We start from the raw sequence: 18,034 nt of genomic DNA on the forward strand, positions 1-18,034 counted from the left end.
CTAGGAACAATATATGGGGGGGGGCACAAAGATACCACAGTCAAAAATGGGGGGGCAAAAACAAAATAAGTATATATAAATAAGATTACAAAATACGAGAGAATTGCGGTATGCAGAGATACATTTATAATAAAACAATTTACTTACAAAAGAAGCTATTCAGTCGTCTGCTGTGCCGTCCTCTGCTTGCTTCCGCGGATTCTTTCCCCTTCTTTCTGTCTCTCGTCAGTGCGCAGGCGCACTGTTATGGTGGATCTGTGGAAGACACACTGTTATGGGAGCATCTGTGGATGACACTTATTATGCCTCTCATCACTCCCATTAGGCCTCTCATCACTCCCATATCAGTCCCCATGCCTCTCATCAGCCCCCATATCAGCCCTTATGCATCATTAGCCCCCATTATTCATCTTATTAGCCCCCTTTATGACTCTTATCACCCCCATTTCATCCCCCATGCCTCTCAGTAGCCCCCATATCAGCCCTTATGCCTCATTAGCCCCCATTATAAGCCCTTGTGCCTCATTAGCCCCCGGTATTCCTCTTATTAGCCCCCATTATGCCTCTTATCACCCCCATGTCTCTCATTAGCCCCCATATCAGCCCTTATGCCTCATTAGCCCCTATTATAAGCCCTTATGCCTCATTACCCCCCATTATTCCTGTAAAATTAGCCCCCTTTATGCCTTTTATCACCCCCATATCAGCCCTTATGCCTCATTAGCCCCCATTATAAGCCCTTATGCCTCATTAGCCCCCTTATCAGCCCCCATGCCTCTCATTAGCCCCCATATCAGCCCTTATGCCTCATTAGCCCCTATTATAAGCCATTATGCCTCATTAGCCCACATTATGCCTCTTATTACCCCCATATGACTAATTAGCTCCCATATGCCTAATTAGCCTCCATTATGTCTCTAGTTAGCGCCCATATGCCTCTTATTAGCGCCCATATGCCTCTTTTTAGCGCCCATGATACCTCATTAGCGCCCATGATGCCTCATTAGCGCCCATATGCCTCTTATTAGCGCCCATATGCCTCTTATTAGCGCCCATATGCCTCTTTTTAGCGCCCATGATGCCTCATTAGCGCCCATGATGCCTCATTAGCGCCCATATGCCTCATTAGCCCCCATATGCCTCATTAGCCCCCATTATGCCTCTGATGATTAGCCCCCATTATGCCTCTGATGATTAGCCCCCATTATTCGTTTGATGATTAGCCCCCATTATGCCTCTGATGATTAGCCCCCATTATGCCTCCAATGATTAGCCCCCATTATGCCCCCAGCAGCCAATTTTTTTATAAAATAAAAAAACACTTACCTCTCCTGCTCCTGGACGCCGCCTGCAATTTTCTCTCTCCTCAGTCGACTGTGTTCTGAACTGGCACGCACAGCGTGAGGTCACAGAGCGCCCTGACGCTGTGGGGGGGAATCAGGGGGGGGGGGCAATTGCCCCCCTCGCCCCCCCTGTAGCGACGCCACTAAGTCAAGGGTCACGAGGTGACTTGTTTCCTGTCATGGTGCAGTAGAATGAGGCTAGGACACTTCAGCTCTACCAACAAAGCTGTACCTTTAATTTAATTTCCTCTGCTTGGCAGTCCGAGCATGTACACTACACGATCCCATCTTTTTTTGGATCCATACTCCCCACACTCAGACAGCTGAGCTACGCCGATGAAAGATGAAGTTGCAGAATACCGAGAGCAGCACTTCTGCTCCTTCGTGGGTTTTTTTTATGAGGATTTAGGTGACTTTTGAATATTTTGGGCATTTTGTTTATAAATATGACTGTTCAGAATATTCCAGTTTTCACAAGTCTCTGAAGCTCACACAATAAGTTCCTATTATCTGCAGCTCACAGCTCAGGTTTGCTGTGCAGACTGGGGCAGATTCAGCAGAGTTGTCTTGTTATTACAACAGGAAATTTTACAGGCGTGGTCTTGTGAGATTGAGAAACAGCTCTTATTGCATGAACACTGTTTAAGTTAATCACAGGACTGTTATTTAGCGGTTTGGACACAAGAGGACGCTGTTCCCCCACACAGCTAAACAGACTGCCTAGATTTAAATATTCATAGTGGGTGGAGTTAAACAGTCTGGAGAAGAAGCAGGCGACAATTTTGTGAGGAGACAGAAGGACTGTGTGTGAGAAAGAGGATCTTTCTGCATCCAGGTTTGGAGCGTTCTTCAACGATCGGAGCTACAGTTGAGTGACCTCACTGATTCTGTTCCGATGAAAGGAAGCTGATGAGAACGGAGGAGCAAAGTTACAAACCCTCCAGGATCCGCATGTTGTGGCAGGGCCTTGTTGTTCGGTCCGGAGCCGCCAGCAGATACAGTAGAGACCCAGGTCAGTAAATACGTGCACGCACCTCATAGAAGTTTTGGCGTCTAGAGACTGAGATACGGACTCTGCTATGTCAGCGCTCCAGCCTTGGTGGCAAGCATGTGTTCTTTTATAATTTTATTACATTTGGGGGCCCTTGGCGGGTTAACAACAGATGACATCTGTATTGTACTAAAGGGGTCTAGATGATGCAGACTAGTAACACTATACACTCAGTTATGGGTCTGTCTGCAGCTCTCCTGTCACTCGCTGGTCTCTGGGGAGGGGGTTGCATTCTGTCACTTCCAAGAAACTCAATTTACACTTTTCTGACAATAAGTTTCCATTGTTTGCAGCTGCCAGAAAGCATAAGCACCTGCTGCACCGTGGGTTTTAGGCTAGGGCTACACGACGACATTTGTCGCGCAACATTTTGTTGCACCAAATTTTTATAATGATAGTCTATAAAAATAGTCTCTGCTGCCAAATGATATTTTCCGCTTGAATTCTAGAATTCTGCATTTCTTGTGCTGTTGCTGCAACACCTTCAGCGTCTGTGTCTTCGGCTTTTGTCTGGTAAAAGCACAGAAAGAAATCTTTCATCTATAACTTGCTTTTTTAACAATGAATTACATCAGAGACTCTTTACTTTTACCTGATGCAGTTGCCATCGTTACAAGGATCAACGAGGGACCCAAAGAAGTTCTGTTCAGACCTAGAAAGACTTGAAAGAGAAAAAATGACAGTAGTGAAGAGGTTTATAAAACAGGAAACCAGGACACGCTTTATAGTTTTAAAAAGACACCCTATGTCTGGCTTCAGGGTAAGACTTCCAGTGGTAGAGGAGGACATTGCTCTAAAAAGGACTGTTACGTCTAAAGGCCTTCTATATGGAAACCTTGGGATGAGTTCTGAATCTATAGGACAGTAGGCTGTACTTCACTGGTGTGCAACCTGTATCGGTACCACCACCAACATGATAGATGGATCCCAGTGTGTATCTCCTAGTGTCTGAGAGGGAAATTAGATAGTGAGCATGTTCTATCTACAGATCTAATATCTATCTATCTATCCATCTCATATCTATCTATTCATATATCCTTCTATCATCTAGCTGTCTATTCTTCTCATATCGATTTAGTCTATCCATCCATATCTATCTGACTAGCTACGTGTCTGCATACATATAAGATAGATAGAGGAATACAGTAGATAAATATAAGATAGATTATCTACGTACTGTATTTATCAATACATCTGTCAATTTTATTTTATTTTTTACGGAAGACAAACTTGTGGATTAAAGAGTCGGGATTCCCAGGCGTGCACCCTCACTCTCATTTTCACACTTATGGTGCTGCTTTCTTGTTTTCTAGATGTATAAGAAGAAGGCCTCATGCACACAGCTGTTTTGGTCCGCATCCGAGCCGCAGTTTTGGCGGCTCGGATGTGGACCCATTCACTTCAATGGGTCCGCAAAAGATGCGGACAGCACTCCGTGTGCTGTCCGCATCCGTTGCTCCGTACTGTGGCCTAGCAAAAAATATATAACATGTCCTATTCTTGTCTGCGCTTTGCGGACAAGAATAGGCAGTTATATTAAAGGCTGTCCGTGCCGTTCCGCAAATTGCGGAACGCACGCGGACGCCATCAGTGTTTTGCAGGTCTGCGATTTGCGGACCCCAAAACACACAACGGTCGTGTGCATGTAGCCTAACTGTGTAGTGCAGTGTTAGCAAAAAAAAAAATCACTGATGCATTCTGATGTCCGTCCTCCAGCTGCACAGAAATTACCATCCAGGATGAATTTACACAGACAAACAATGGAGGAGACCCATAGTCTGATTAATTCTGTGGGGTGATTTTAAGAACAACAGGGAGAGAAAAAATTGTGAATTCAGACACAAGAGCTCAACCTAGATTTATGACCCGCCACATGAACACACTTTCTTCTCTGACTGACTCCAGATCGCCTAAGTTTTCAGAGACCCCTGTACATGGGCCAACTGTACAGGCAATGTAACGAACCAGCGGATGTGAACCCACTTTTTCCGCTGACTGGCTACTCTCTGGAAGGGGCGTGACTAAGCAACACCTGGTTTTCACTAGTGCCTCAGATGGTGAGGATAGACTTGAGCCAAGGTAGTTGCCAGGGGCGACTCCTAGAGCGACACCAAGTCAGTGGCAGCTGGTCCGGCAGACTGGAAGGTACCAGCGATGGTACCCGCAGAGTCAGACACCGATACTGATACAGATTGACTAGTGATGCAGCACACAGAGATTCGAGATTCTCCCTCTGGGGAAGCCAGGGACCCTCTTCCGAAGGAGGACATGGACTGACAAGAACAGAAGCAGACATGAACGGAACACCAGGAGCAGTAAGGACTGCCAGACAGACAATAACAGGAACATGGAACAGACGCATATAAGAATACAGGACAGGAACAAGGCATGATACAGGACAGGGATGGATCAGAGAAGCAGTTAAGCACTGCCTGGCTGTCAGATGCAGTTACACACTGCAAGGCAATACAAGGAACAGAGTACAAAATACAACAATGTAAAAACAGGTGAAACCATACAAAAAGGGCAGACGGTAAGACCCCCAGGGTCAGCAGCAAGGGGCTACACCTAACAAGGAACTAGAAACACTGACCACAAGCCCCACAGCTCACAGCTGCTTAACGAGGCACCTGAGAAGCCACACCTAGGCACAGATCAGGGAAAGTTAACCCCAACAGAACTGGAAATACAGATCCACAGGAAACACACAGGCAGTAGCACAGGACGTTGCCCCTGGAAACTGAAATACACCGAGACACCCGCAGCCAGTACGCCATGGCAGAATGAACCTGTGACACAACAGACACGGGAAGAGCAACATACACAGGCGAGTCCAGGAATACCACAGTCAGCATGCAGGATTTCGGCCTGCAGCCAGTACGCAAGGGCGCATGCAGCCAGCCTGCATGGAAAACGTCACCGTGAACCATTAGTCTCCGATAATTGCCTGATAGTCAGTGGAGGTGTGAGCTGCATTTTAATAAAGAAATCATCTTCGATGCTGTGATCGCTCATCCCCCATACGAATTCATTGTTTCTTAGCAGCAGATTCCTGATTACACAGAAAAGTCTGTGCCCAGAAACAATGACTTTGGTGTCTGCATCAATGATGCTTGCAGCCGTTTATGCTTCCATGATATCAGTGGATCAGCGGTACATTTACACTTCTTCCACATTGACACAATCGTGAGCCTGCATCGTCTGTCTATGTGTAACAAAAATCTCAGTTTTATTGCTTTGGCTTATTTTAGTGCTGTATCACCACATGTACAATGTCTGTAACACCTTTAATTGTTGTGCTTTCTCTTTGGAATTAATTTATAAACTGCCTGACATATATGCAAATATAATTTTTATACTTAAAGGGAACCTGTCATGTGGATATTTGATTATAATCTAACTAATTATATACAATCATTAACTACTAAAAAGTACCTTAGATGTATTCACTTACTGGTGTGACAGATGGTTACCTCATAATATACACACAAAGATGCCGCATGCCGCATGCTAATGAGCTGATTGGAGTCCGGCGTGATGTCATTGAGTCCGGCGTATATTTAATTCAGAGCTATAGCCACTCCCCTGCCCGCCTGCTGCTGATTCCTATGGAAACAAACTGTCACTCAGCAGCAGGTGGGCGGGGAGAGTCAGGAGCTCATGAATATTCATGACTCATCATTATCAGCTGGAGCTTTTCAATACAAGATGTTGGCAGATTGACTGGGTCAATTAAAGAAAGTGACCCAGCATTTTGCTAAGAGAATCAGTCACTTATTTATGTTGCCCTTAGTTAGGACACCATAAAACGTGACAGGTTCCCTTTAACCAATACAGGTATTGCTGCCACACAGTCAGGTTTTCTGATGCAGTTCTGGAAGCCAAAACCTGGAGTGAATTAAAAAAAGAGCATAAGTCGTATCTGTCCTTTATACTTTCTCTCCTTGTCCGATCCACTCCTGATTCTGGCATCCAAATAAGCTGTCTAGAGAATGGATAGATGAATAGATAAATAGATTGATTGATACTAGTTTTTAGATAGATAGATATTAGATATATAGATAATGAATAAATGATACATAGATAGATAGATAGATACCATCCAAACCATTAACACTGAACTAACAGCTAAGATCAGCTCTGTGCCAAACATCACCCTGGCACAACGCCCCGCCATCAACCGCCATCACCCTGGCAAACACCTCAATAAGCAAGGAGTCAGCCTCCCGGCCAAAGAAATTAAGGACATTGTATTTAATAGAACCCCCTGGCCTAGACCCTACACAGGCCAATTTGGAGATGAAAGTGAAAGTCCACCGACAACATAAAGACCTCAAGTATCAAACGCCACACCACAAACAGGAAACAAGGCTCTGTATCCCAATGCGGACCACCAGAGGCAAAAAACATGGAGGAAACCACCCGCCTCACACAGAGAAATACAGAACAGAGACCTAGACGAGATTTAAAAAAAACCTGTTCAGAACTTTATGTAGAACATTCAAGTGACTGGACAACACAAGCCTTATCTATCATACCAGAACCAGTCAGACCCCCAGCTCGTCCTATGAAACCCGCTTATTGCAAGGTACAAGGACCCGCTATGACATCCTTTATAATCAGCAGCTGGAACATCCAATGTCTGAACACATCAGCCTTTAGATGTAAAGTAAATGATCCAGACTTCACCCAGAGTTTGAGAAACATCGGCATTCAAATGCTTCTAGAAACATGGACTAAGGCAGAGAGCGAGTCCCTGGCGCCCACTGGATACAGGGAAATCTCTGTCCCGGCCCTGAAAAATAAAACCGACAAACTTGGCCACTGTTCGGGAGGAATACTAGTGTGGTATAAAGCAGAGCTCCATGAGCAGATCAGACCAGTAAAATGGGGAAACAGCCACATCTGGATCAGAATAGACTGCTCCGTCCTCACCTACCAGTCCGAAATCTACCTCTGTGCGGCCTACATACCACCACCAGAGTCCCCCTACTACCACCCAGAATGCTTTGAGATCCTGCAAAGGGAAGCTGCCAACTATCAAACCCTGGGCAAAGTCCTTATCATGGGAGACCTCAATGCCAGAGCAGGCAGGGAAAGAGACTACCTGACCACAGATGGAAACATCTATTTATATGGAGCACAGACCGACAGTGACAGCTCAGTACATACAGAGAATAACAATTATGATAGCACGGTAAATAAAAGTGGCAAAAAAATGTTAAATCTTTGCCAAAGCCTAGGACTTCACATCCTCAATGGTCACACCAAGGGAGACTCTCTAGGAAGGACTACAATAAACTCCCATGTGGGTAGCAGCATAGTGGACTACGCCATCACAGACATGGACCCCGCAAACATTGGGGCCTTCATAGTCAGCCCACAATCGCACCTGTCTGATCACAACCAAACATCCATATATATTAAGTCCACAAACAAACCACCAGGACAAATACCTCAGCATGCCGGGCTCTTCACGCTACCTCCATGTTTAAGTGGTCCAAGACATCGGCTCAGAAATATAAAGTGGTGCACAATAAACCAGAAATCCAAGTGATGCTCTACTACTTCAACAGCAAGGTGTTTGAGATAAACCCAGAAGGAGTCAATCAAGCTGTAAGAGATCCTAATAATATATTTTACACCATGGCAGAAATCGCTGACCTGAAAAAGTGTAGCCACCTGAATCAAAAAGAAGATAACCCCAACATTTGGTTTGATGAGGAGTGCAGAGCTGTAGGGAAGACCTTAAGATCGGCCTCAACAACACCGACCTGCGGGAAGTCTACGACACAACGCAGAGGCAATACAAAACCCTCTGCAGAAGGAAAAAGCAAGGAAAACTAACACAGCTTCAAGATGCCCTCCAAGCTAACTATTCTGGGAACTATAGAACAACCTGGACACAAATGAGAAGAAAAACAACCTCCATATTCAGAATGGCAACATCTGGCTCCAGTATTTAAGAGACCTCTACAGAGACATCCCAAAAAAAGAACGTAACCCAGACCAAGAACAAATGAGGTCAAAACTTAAGAGCATAGAAGAGATACTTAAAGATTTCCAAAACCCACTATACTCACCCATAGCACTACAGGAGATATCAGAGAGAATATCAACCATAAGAGGTAAGAAAGCCAGCGGCACAGATGGCATCCCACCCAAAATGATTAAGTACAGCCCACCAGCAATACAGGCCACCATAGCAAAACCGTACATCATTCTGCTGATCACTGGCTACTTCCCGCATGCCTGGAACCAAGGTGTCATAACTCCAATACACAAAAGCGGGGACAGGTATGATCCGGGCGAGCTGGGAAGATTCCCTCTACACTTTACAATCCAGAAAAGGGGGCTATCATTCTGGGGCTATCTACATGGTAGTAGTGAAGGTTCCCATCACCATAAAGCCTTGCTACACCAAGGGATCCCAGGCAAGGCAAAGCCCCAAAATCAACTTACTGAAAGCCAGCAGAACCAGAAAATCACCCCACACCACCTCACAAAAGCTGGGATCAGGAACACAGTAAACAAGAGACAAGAGGAATACCTCAGTGAATGGAGGAAGGAGGTTAGAGCATCCCAGAAGCTGACGGTGTACCAGAGCCTGCAGAGAGACTACAAACTGACCCCATATCTGGAGAAACTAGGGAACCCCAGAGACCGGAAAATCCTGAGTTGCTACAGACTGAGCGCCCACAGCCTGGCCATCGAATCTGGACGGCATCGACAGAGCTACCTGTCTAGAGAAAGCAGACTGTGCCAGCAGTGCCACCTGGAGGTGGTGGGGGATGAGGCCCACTTCTTGATATACTGTCCCAAATACTCAGCAGTGAGGGACATCCACTTTAGGAGACTCTGATCTAATCCCAGACTTCAGCTCCATGGAGGAGGAAGAAGAGAAACTGCCCATCCTGCTGGGAGAGGAAGAGAACACTATGGACATAGTGTGATATGCCATGGACTCCTATACCCTGACCCGTGGTGTGTTCCCACCCCTTTCCCCCCTGTCATGATATGCCATGGACTCCTATACACCGACCCCGGGTGTGTCCCCATTTCTCAACCCCCTATTTCCCACATCCTTTGGCAATACTAATGTATAATTTTAGACCTGCCAAATAGATATTAGATAGATAGATAGATAGATAGATAGATACAGATATGAGTTAGATAGATAGATAGATAGATAGATACAGATATGAGTTAGATACAGCTTAAATCAGTAAATAAAAGTGAAATCACGTTGCCTTTTTCTCAGCTCGGTGCTAGAAATGTCATAACCTTTAGATCCGGAGTATATGAAAATATTATAAATCACAGTGTGATACCTGAGGTTCCCCTGCCTGGCTGAATTATCGGAAAAGATATGTATAGAAACATAATTAGCCACCAATAAGTGTATGACGACGTCTTGCAGAGATCCCTGGCTTCTCACACACTTGATTATCGAATTAATTGGATGAAGCTCACACAGCGCCTATGTTACTCCATGGAAACCGGGCTTCTTTTGCACATATGGACAGATACATGCTTCTCTTCAGGAGGCAGTTTACATATCATTATAAAGCACTATGTCCCTTCCATATCCCTCATATAATATTAATAATAATAATACCATCGTAAATGTTCCTTTTTTGGTTCCAGTAATAACATGTATGGCTCAGAGGGAGTCTCCGTCTTCCTGTGCTTACCCTACCGGACATCCGGCAATATGCTGTTTATGGCAGTCTTTAGTCTGTGAGTGAGGTATAGACTATAGGTGTCCTGAAAATATCCCTAATTACAGTGGGAGTAAATGGGTGATGTTAAACATATGTTATAGCTGACCAACCCCATGAATGGAAGACTTGAGTCCTCCATTTCTCCTACTTACTCAAACGAATATGAATAGAGCTGCATTCAAAGTCTATCATACTGATGGAAACAAATTAAGGTTAAGCTTGGCTCTCTCCATCAGCGAAGGGCCCCCAGCATCACCTATGCTGTGAATAGGTGATGTATTTTGTGGGAAACCCCTTTAAGTGAATATTTTTACTTGTATATTAAAAAAAATACTAAATAAACAAAATCCACTAAAACTCCCAGCAGTTGCTCCTTTAGTTCCCCCTCTCCTTTTTGATATTCAAGAGAAATTTTAACAAATAAAGTTGTGTCTTTCTTGACCGTTTCTCCTGGCTCAACATATCAGATGTGTGGCATGAGAAGCGTGGCTTTTTAGAAAAAATATCATTTTGTGATACTCTGACCAGAGATGTCTATCTTACATGTGTCTACGTGTGGCCACCCAGTGGTTGTGTTGTGAATTGCAGCCTGTGAAGAGTTTCATGAGAAAATGCAGTCCTTAAAGAGGTTCCGCAATTTGTGACATTGATGATATATAGCTAGGATATGCCAACAATGGGACCTGCTCCCATCTCCAGAATGGGACACCAGAAGTGAAGAGAGAGCAGCTGCGCATGCGTTCACTGGCTATGAGAGTTCCAAAAATAGTCGAGTGCCGGCTCGCCCATTTCCAGCAGTCCCATAGCAGTGAATGGCTGCTGTTGTGCAATGTGCTCTCCACTCACTGCTATGAGACCTCCAAAGATAGGCAGGTGCACTCACTCTGGGAACTCCCATAGGGATGAACAGAGAGCACACCACGCATGGATAGGACTGGGTACAGGAGGTGGGACCTGCACCTATCTGACATTGATGGCATATCCTAGAGATATGCTATCAGTGTCCCAGATGGGCCAACCAGTTTAACTAAATGGAAGATAAGGTAATTCTGGAGACATCAGTACTTAAATTAGAGATCATCTTTTCACTCTGCTTCTAACCATACACTGTCTGGTTGTAAGGCAACTGGCTGCAGCAGGAGCCCTCCTCTAGTGCACTGTCTTCAATAGAAGACTAGGAACGATAAATCACCAATCCTTTTTCTAAACTCCAAGCCAGCCTTCTACCAGCCAAAAATGCAAAATTTCTACAGGAAAAGCAGAAAATCTCTATAAAAAGAGCAAACAGTGTCCTCCGGCCGGATGACCCTTGATTTCTAGGGTTAGTGTTTATTTAAAGGGATTGTCCAATGATATGAAGCAGTTAAGACAATGACTAGTGATGAGCGGAGTTATAAAAAATTCGATTGGGCTGCTTCGAGGAATTTCACAAAGAAATTTGATTCTTGAAAAATTACCTTGTCACGAAGCGCATTCCTTTGTATGTAGCGTGAGCAATAATGGGGAATGGAGATCGGGCTGACCCACGTCACTTAACCCCTCGAATGCCGCATTCATCGATGATCATGGCATCTGATGCTACAATTGAGGCCTCGCAGAGAGACCATCGCGGCTGTCTTGATTGAAGCCAGCACGCAAAATCTCACGCAGTGATGTGATGACTTGATCACGCTGGCCGGGTGCGGTGACATCATCACTGATGACATCACCATGCCTGGACAGGCCCTGGTGTGGTGACGTTACACATCACCACATGCAAGTTTGTTTGTTTTTTTACCGCCATTTCAGGAAAAATAGATTAGTTATCACGACGTGCCAGGAAATTTGGCTTCGTGGCAAATCAAATTTTTCCTGAAATTCGAATCAAAGTAATTTTGTTTGGCTTCGATTCGCTCAAAACACTAACAATGACCTAATATTAAAAAAGAAGTAGTACTACAGATGCAGCATGAGAAGACACTGAGCACAGGCTATATATACAATACTGATATGTTCCATCGCTTACTAAACAGATCATTACTTTGGAGAATTCTCAAGCATTTACCGCGCTATCTTCCTGATTGGCGCCAGCTATTAATTTGTTCATCCACAATCTGTAATCTGGCAATTTGCTGCAGAAAAGGATTTCCTAAATGTGCAGCTAATTGTTATATTTTCACTAAAATAACATGAGGCATATGGTGCTCGAAAATTACAGCCAGCAGCACAACACCAAGATAGCGAGAGGTTCAATATATTTTTGTTTGCAAATTGTATTAATGTATTTCTAAAAGCCATATGGGAGAGTCTGTGGGCCAGTGATAGGAACGCCAGATTCTCGTTTCATAACATGGAGAGCGGCGGACATGGAAACAGATGTTGCCTGGCTTTATTGAAATATTCTGAGGCCGCGTTTAAAGGGATGTGTCATTGGAAAATGACCTGTTGTTTTAAATCAAATTTTTTTTTTTAATGCTAAATGGTCACTGTAGTTTCTACAAACATTGCACAAATCAATAGTGCAAGTCAATATAAGAAACCTTGTAATACAGTCCTGATCAAAAGTTTAAGACCACTTGAAAAATGACAAAAAATCTTATTTTACATTGCTGGATCTTAACAAGGTTCCAAGTAGAGCTTCAACATGCCACAAGAAGAAATGGAAGTGAGACAAAACATTTTTTGAGCATTCAATTAATTTAAAATAACGATTAAACTGAAACAGGCTGTTTTTCAGCTGATCATAATTTTAGGACCACATGCCTTTAAAAGGCCAAATCTGCAAAGATGTGGATTCATTGTCATTTGCTGTCAGGTAGTCACACGTTGTGATGGCAAAGCCAAAAAAACTCTCCCTTTTTTAACGTGGTCGGGTTGTTGAACTGCATAAGCAGGGTCTCTCACAGCGCGCCATCGCTGCTGAGGTGGGACGCAGCAAGACAGTCATTTGGAATTTATTAAATGATCCTGAGGGTTATGGAACAAAAAAGTCAAGTGGAAGACCCCAAAAAATTTCATCAGCACTGAGCCGGAGGATCCAATTGGCTGTCCGTCAAGACACTAGACAATCCTCGACCCAAATTAAGGCCCTTACTGGTGCTGACTGCAGCCCCATAACCATCAGATGGCATCTGAGACTGAAGGGCTTCAAAAACAAAAAACGTCTTCAAAGACCTCGTCTCCTTGAACGCCACAGAACTGCTCGTTTGGACTTTGCAAGAGAGCACCAAACATGGGACAAACAAAAGGTGGAAGAAAGTTTTATTCTCTGATGAGACAAAATTTTACCTTGATGGTCCTGATGGTTTCCAACGTTACTGGCATGACAAGCAGATCCCACCTGAGATGTTTTCTACGCGCCACAGTGGAGGGGGCGCCATAATGGTCTGGGGTGCTTTTTCCTTCAGTGGAACAATGGAGCTTCAGGAAGTGCAGGGGCATCAAACGGCCGCTGGCTATGTTCAGATGTTGCAGAGAGCATTCCTCATGACTGAGGGCCCTCGTCTGTGTGGTAACGACTGGGTTTTTCAACAGGACAACACTACAGTACACAATGCCCGCAGGACAAGGGACTTCTTCCAGGAGAATAACATCACTCTTTTGGCCCATCCTGCATGTTCTCCTGATCTAAATCCAATTGAGAGCCTTTGGGGATGGATGGCAAGGGAAGTTTACAAAAATGGACAACAGTTCCAGACAGTAGATGGCCTTCGTGCGGCCGTCTTCACCACTTGGAGAAATGTTCCCACTCACCTCATGGAAACGCTTGCATCAAGCATGCCGAAACGAATTTTTGAAGTGATAAACAATAACGGCAGAACTACTCATTACTGAGCTCATGTTTGGAAGTGGATTTCTGTTTTGGGGGGGGTTTCTTTTTTTTTTTTGTGTGGTCCTAAACTTTTGATCAGCTGAAAAACAGCCTGTTTCAGTTTATTAGTTGTTTTCATTAAATTGAATGCTCAGAAAATGTTTTGTCTCACTCGCATTTCTTCTTGTTGCATGTTGAAGCCCTACTTGGAACCTTGTTAAGATCCAGCCATGCTAAATATAATTTTTTGCCATTTTTCAAGTGGTCTTAAACTTTTGATCAGGACTGTATATTATCAGAGAAAAATATCTTTATCTTCCCTTATCCCTGCCTGCTCACTGAAGGATCAGATTATCTGCTGCCTATAGAAGTCTATGGAGAGAAGAGGGGGAGGAGGAGTGAGCTGCTCAAGAGAGAGAAGGGCATTTTTCAGAGTTTCTTATATTCACCTAAATTATTCATTTATGCAAAGTTTGTTGAATGTACAGTGACCATTTAAACATTTAATAACTACAGTATGAAAGATCAGTCCAGGGATCTCTCCCATGATCAGTCTATACCCAGGACTTTGACCATGACAAGGGGTCATCCTCTACATCTAGAGGAAAGAAGGTTTGTACACCAACACAGAAGGGGATTCTTTACTGTAAAAGCAGTGAGACTATGGAACTCTCTGCCTGAGGAGGTGGTGATGGTGAATTCACTTAAAGAGTGGAGGGTATTAGGGTCATTGACTCATGAATTTATTCTGATTGCCTGATTGGAGATGGAAGAATTTAAGATGTTGGAAATTGGCTTCTACCCATGTTTTTTTTTGCCTACCTCTAGATCTGCTTTGCAGGATAATAGTCTGAACTGGATAAAGATTTCAGCCTTACAAACTATGTTACTATATTTTTAAGAATTTTGGTGATATTGTTTTCAGTTTTCCATGTCACTGTATGTGTAACAACAACAACAAAATCCTGTAGTTTTCACTCTGTATAAAATCCTGTAGTTCACTTCTTTAGAGAGCAGTTTCCAGCAGTCATCCCATTATCATCACAGTCAGGATTACAATGGCAGGTAACACATATATAGATAATAGTACCCACCATTCATAATAGGTGATGTCACAAATCACCACCCCCTAACATCTGCACTGGTCACAGACAATGCCCACACCACTCTTCCCTGGAAGTCAATACGTCATCACCAGACTACCGATTCCTATAGGTCATGTGGTTGCTATAAAGTATATCTGTGAATGCTGTTAACTGAGCTCAGGCAAACTGGATGCCCACCATGACCATGTACAGAAAGTAGAATTAGAAGAAAATCTACAATCATAAAAGAAATGCAAAATGTGAACCAAAATAGTAAAATAAAAATAAAGGTTCTACATAAATTTTAATGGGACGGCTATATAAAGCAGTCCCTCCCCATATTTCCTGTTTAGAGCTATGGATGTCCTAGAGGAAGGCCGTTTTTTTAGTTCAGTATGCGGTCCATATACTGAACCATTCAGTGTCTCCGTGTGCATTCCGTTTAAGTATTTCCGGATTTCCTTACCGTGAAAAGATAGAACATGTCCTATTCTTGTCCGAAAATCATGGTGCTTGGCTCCATTCAAGTCAATAGGTCCACAAAAAAATGGAACACACACGGAAATGCATCCATATGTCTTCAGTATCCGTTCCGTTTTTGCTGAACCATCTATTGAAAATGTTATGCCCAGCCCAATTTTTTCTATGTAATTACTGTATACTGTATATGGCATACGGAAAAACAGAATGGAAAAACGGAAAGGAAACGGAAAAACAACGGAAACAAAAAAAACAGAACAACGGATCCTTAAAAAACGGACCGCAAAACACTGAAAAAGCCATACTGTCGTGTGCATGAGCCCTTAGGCCCCTTTCACACGGGCGAGTTTTCTGCACGGGTTCAATGCGTGAGTTGAACGCATTGCACCCGCACTGAATCCCGACCCATTCATTTCTATGCGGCTGTTCACATGAGCGGTGATTTTCACGCATCACTTATGCGTTGCGTGAAAATCGCAGCATGCTCTATTTTGTGCGTTTTTCACGTAATGCAGGCCCCATAGAAATGAATGGGGTTGCATGAAAATCGCAAGCATCCGCAGGCAAGTGCGGATGCGGTGCGATTTTCACACACGGTTGCTAGGAGACGATCGGGATGGAGACCCGATCATTATTATTTCCCCTTATAACATGGTTATAAGGGAAAATAATAGGATTCTGAATATAGAATGCTAAGTAAAATAGCGCTGGAGGGGTTAAAAAAATAAATAAAAAATTTAACTCACCTTAGTCCACTTGATTGCGCTGCCCGGCATCTCGTCTGTCTCCTTTGCTGTGGTGACGTCACTCCGGTCATCACATGTTCCATCACATGATCTTTTACCATGGTAATGGATCATGTGATGGATCATGTGATGACTGGAGTGACGTCACCACAGGTCCTGTTCCTGTAATGAATGCTCACCACAGGTCCTGTACAGCAAAGGAGACAGAAGAGATGCCAGGCTACGCGATCAAGTGGACTATGGTGAGTTAAATTATTTATATATTTTATTAACCCCTCCAGCGCTATTTTACTATGCATTCTGTATTCAGAATGCTATTATTTTCCCTTATAACCATGTTATAAGGGAAAATACTACAATCTACAGAACACCAATCCCAGACCCTGAACTTCTGTGAAGAAGTTCGGGTTTGGGTACCAATGATGCGCGATTTTTCTCACGTGAGTGCAAAACGCATTACAATGTTTTGCACTCGCCCGGAAAAATCACGGGTGTTCCTGCAACGCACCCACACATTTTTCCCGCAACGCCCGTGTGAAAGAGGCCCTACTTTGTTACATGGGCGACCATTCAGTGAAAGAATGGATGACATTTAACAGTGCACTTAAAGGCCATGGACACCTTTGGGGACATTTTTTATCATTGCATTTGACTCATTTTTATTAAAAATTTCCCGCTGTTTCTGAAATAGTGAGATAGAGTTAAAAATCTGTCTGGTTGCAAGCGGTCACAGTCATCTGAGAGCTCATGTGTAGCTCTTATCTCTGATCTCCTGACCTCATTACCACTCATTAGAACTTAATTATTTTCAGTTTGATAGGAATAGTTGAGCTATAAAGGATTTGTACACAGTTGATAAATGGTTCACAAAAGCAGTGTACACACAGTATGCAGCCTTTACAGTTGGTAAATGCAATTCCCAGGGCTGTATATGGGAGATACAGGCAGGTGTCTCTCTCTCCCTCTCTTTCTCTCTCTATATATATCTCTCTCTCCCTCCCTCCCATGTTCTGCACAGTTTTCCAAAATCAACTGCTTGCTCTCACTCTGGCTATATAATAGTACCTGCACCTACAGTTTCTGTACAGTGGATCCTTTCTGTCCTTTTTGATACAGTGAAAGGCCTGAAGCTTCTTTACCCCCACCACATGCAGAGATATCTGTAGCCTCAATGTAGGTGTGTTACCTTCTTCAGATACTTTGCAGTCCTCTTTATAAGGTTGCTGAACTTTCTGATGCCTCCAGTAATTATCTTTTTTCAATGTTGTAATGCACAGGGCCTAGAGACTCCCTGTTAGTTCTGCTCCACGCTACACTGTAGCTGTTCACTTGTCTGCAGCTTACACTAGACTAACTGATTTTCTCTTAAAGAGGAAGAGGTGGTGCCAGCTCTGCCTAGCTACCAGGGAACCTCCCACTTCATATACAGCCTTTTTGGACATACATAGTGCATAAAATACAGTACATTATTATTTTTCAGTTGGCTTCCAGGACACAGAATTTTTCTACCAGAAAGTGTGTTCTGAGACTTCCACTTTCTCAGGCTGAGTAGACTGAATGGCTGAGTAGACTGACAGTGGCATGCATAGCAAGTTATTCCTTCTGACCAGCTGGACTCAATCATTTGGGACTATTAGGCTTTCCCATACATGATGAAGTCCTGGCAGCCGAATCCTCATGTGCCTCATCGATGGTTATGGGGCCGCACTTGTACATGTTATTTGTTTTAAACAGTATGTACAGGTGGTGGGGCCCGCCAATTACCGGGAGCTGCATGCGGATCCCACTGCAGGTGCCGCATCGTGTAATGCAGCC

The 18,034-nt window shown here is 43.8% G+C and overlaps 1 protein-coding gene across 1 annotated transcript in view; it reads left to right on the plus strand.

The window, feature by feature from the left end:
* The first annotated feature begins 8,413 nt into the window (after window positions 1-8,413).
* Window positions 8,414-18,034, plus strand: part of LOC122925899 (glutamate receptor 4) — a 162,982-nt gene continuing 153,361 nt past the window's right edge. The window contains exon 1 of the mRNA XM_044277244.1: window positions 8,414-8,522. Within this exon, the coding sequence (XP_044133179.1) occupies window positions 8,414-8,522 (109 nt within the window). The remainder of the gene's footprint in view (window positions 8,523-18,034) is intronic.

This window comes from Bufo gargarizans, chromosome 2 (genome assembly GCF_014858855.1).
Source record: "Bufo gargarizans isolate SCDJY-AF-19 chromosome 2, ASM1485885v1, whole genome shotgun sequence".
NCBI classification, from domain to species: Eukaryota; Metazoa; Chordata; class Amphibia; order Anura; family Bufonidae; genus Bufo; species Bufo gargarizans.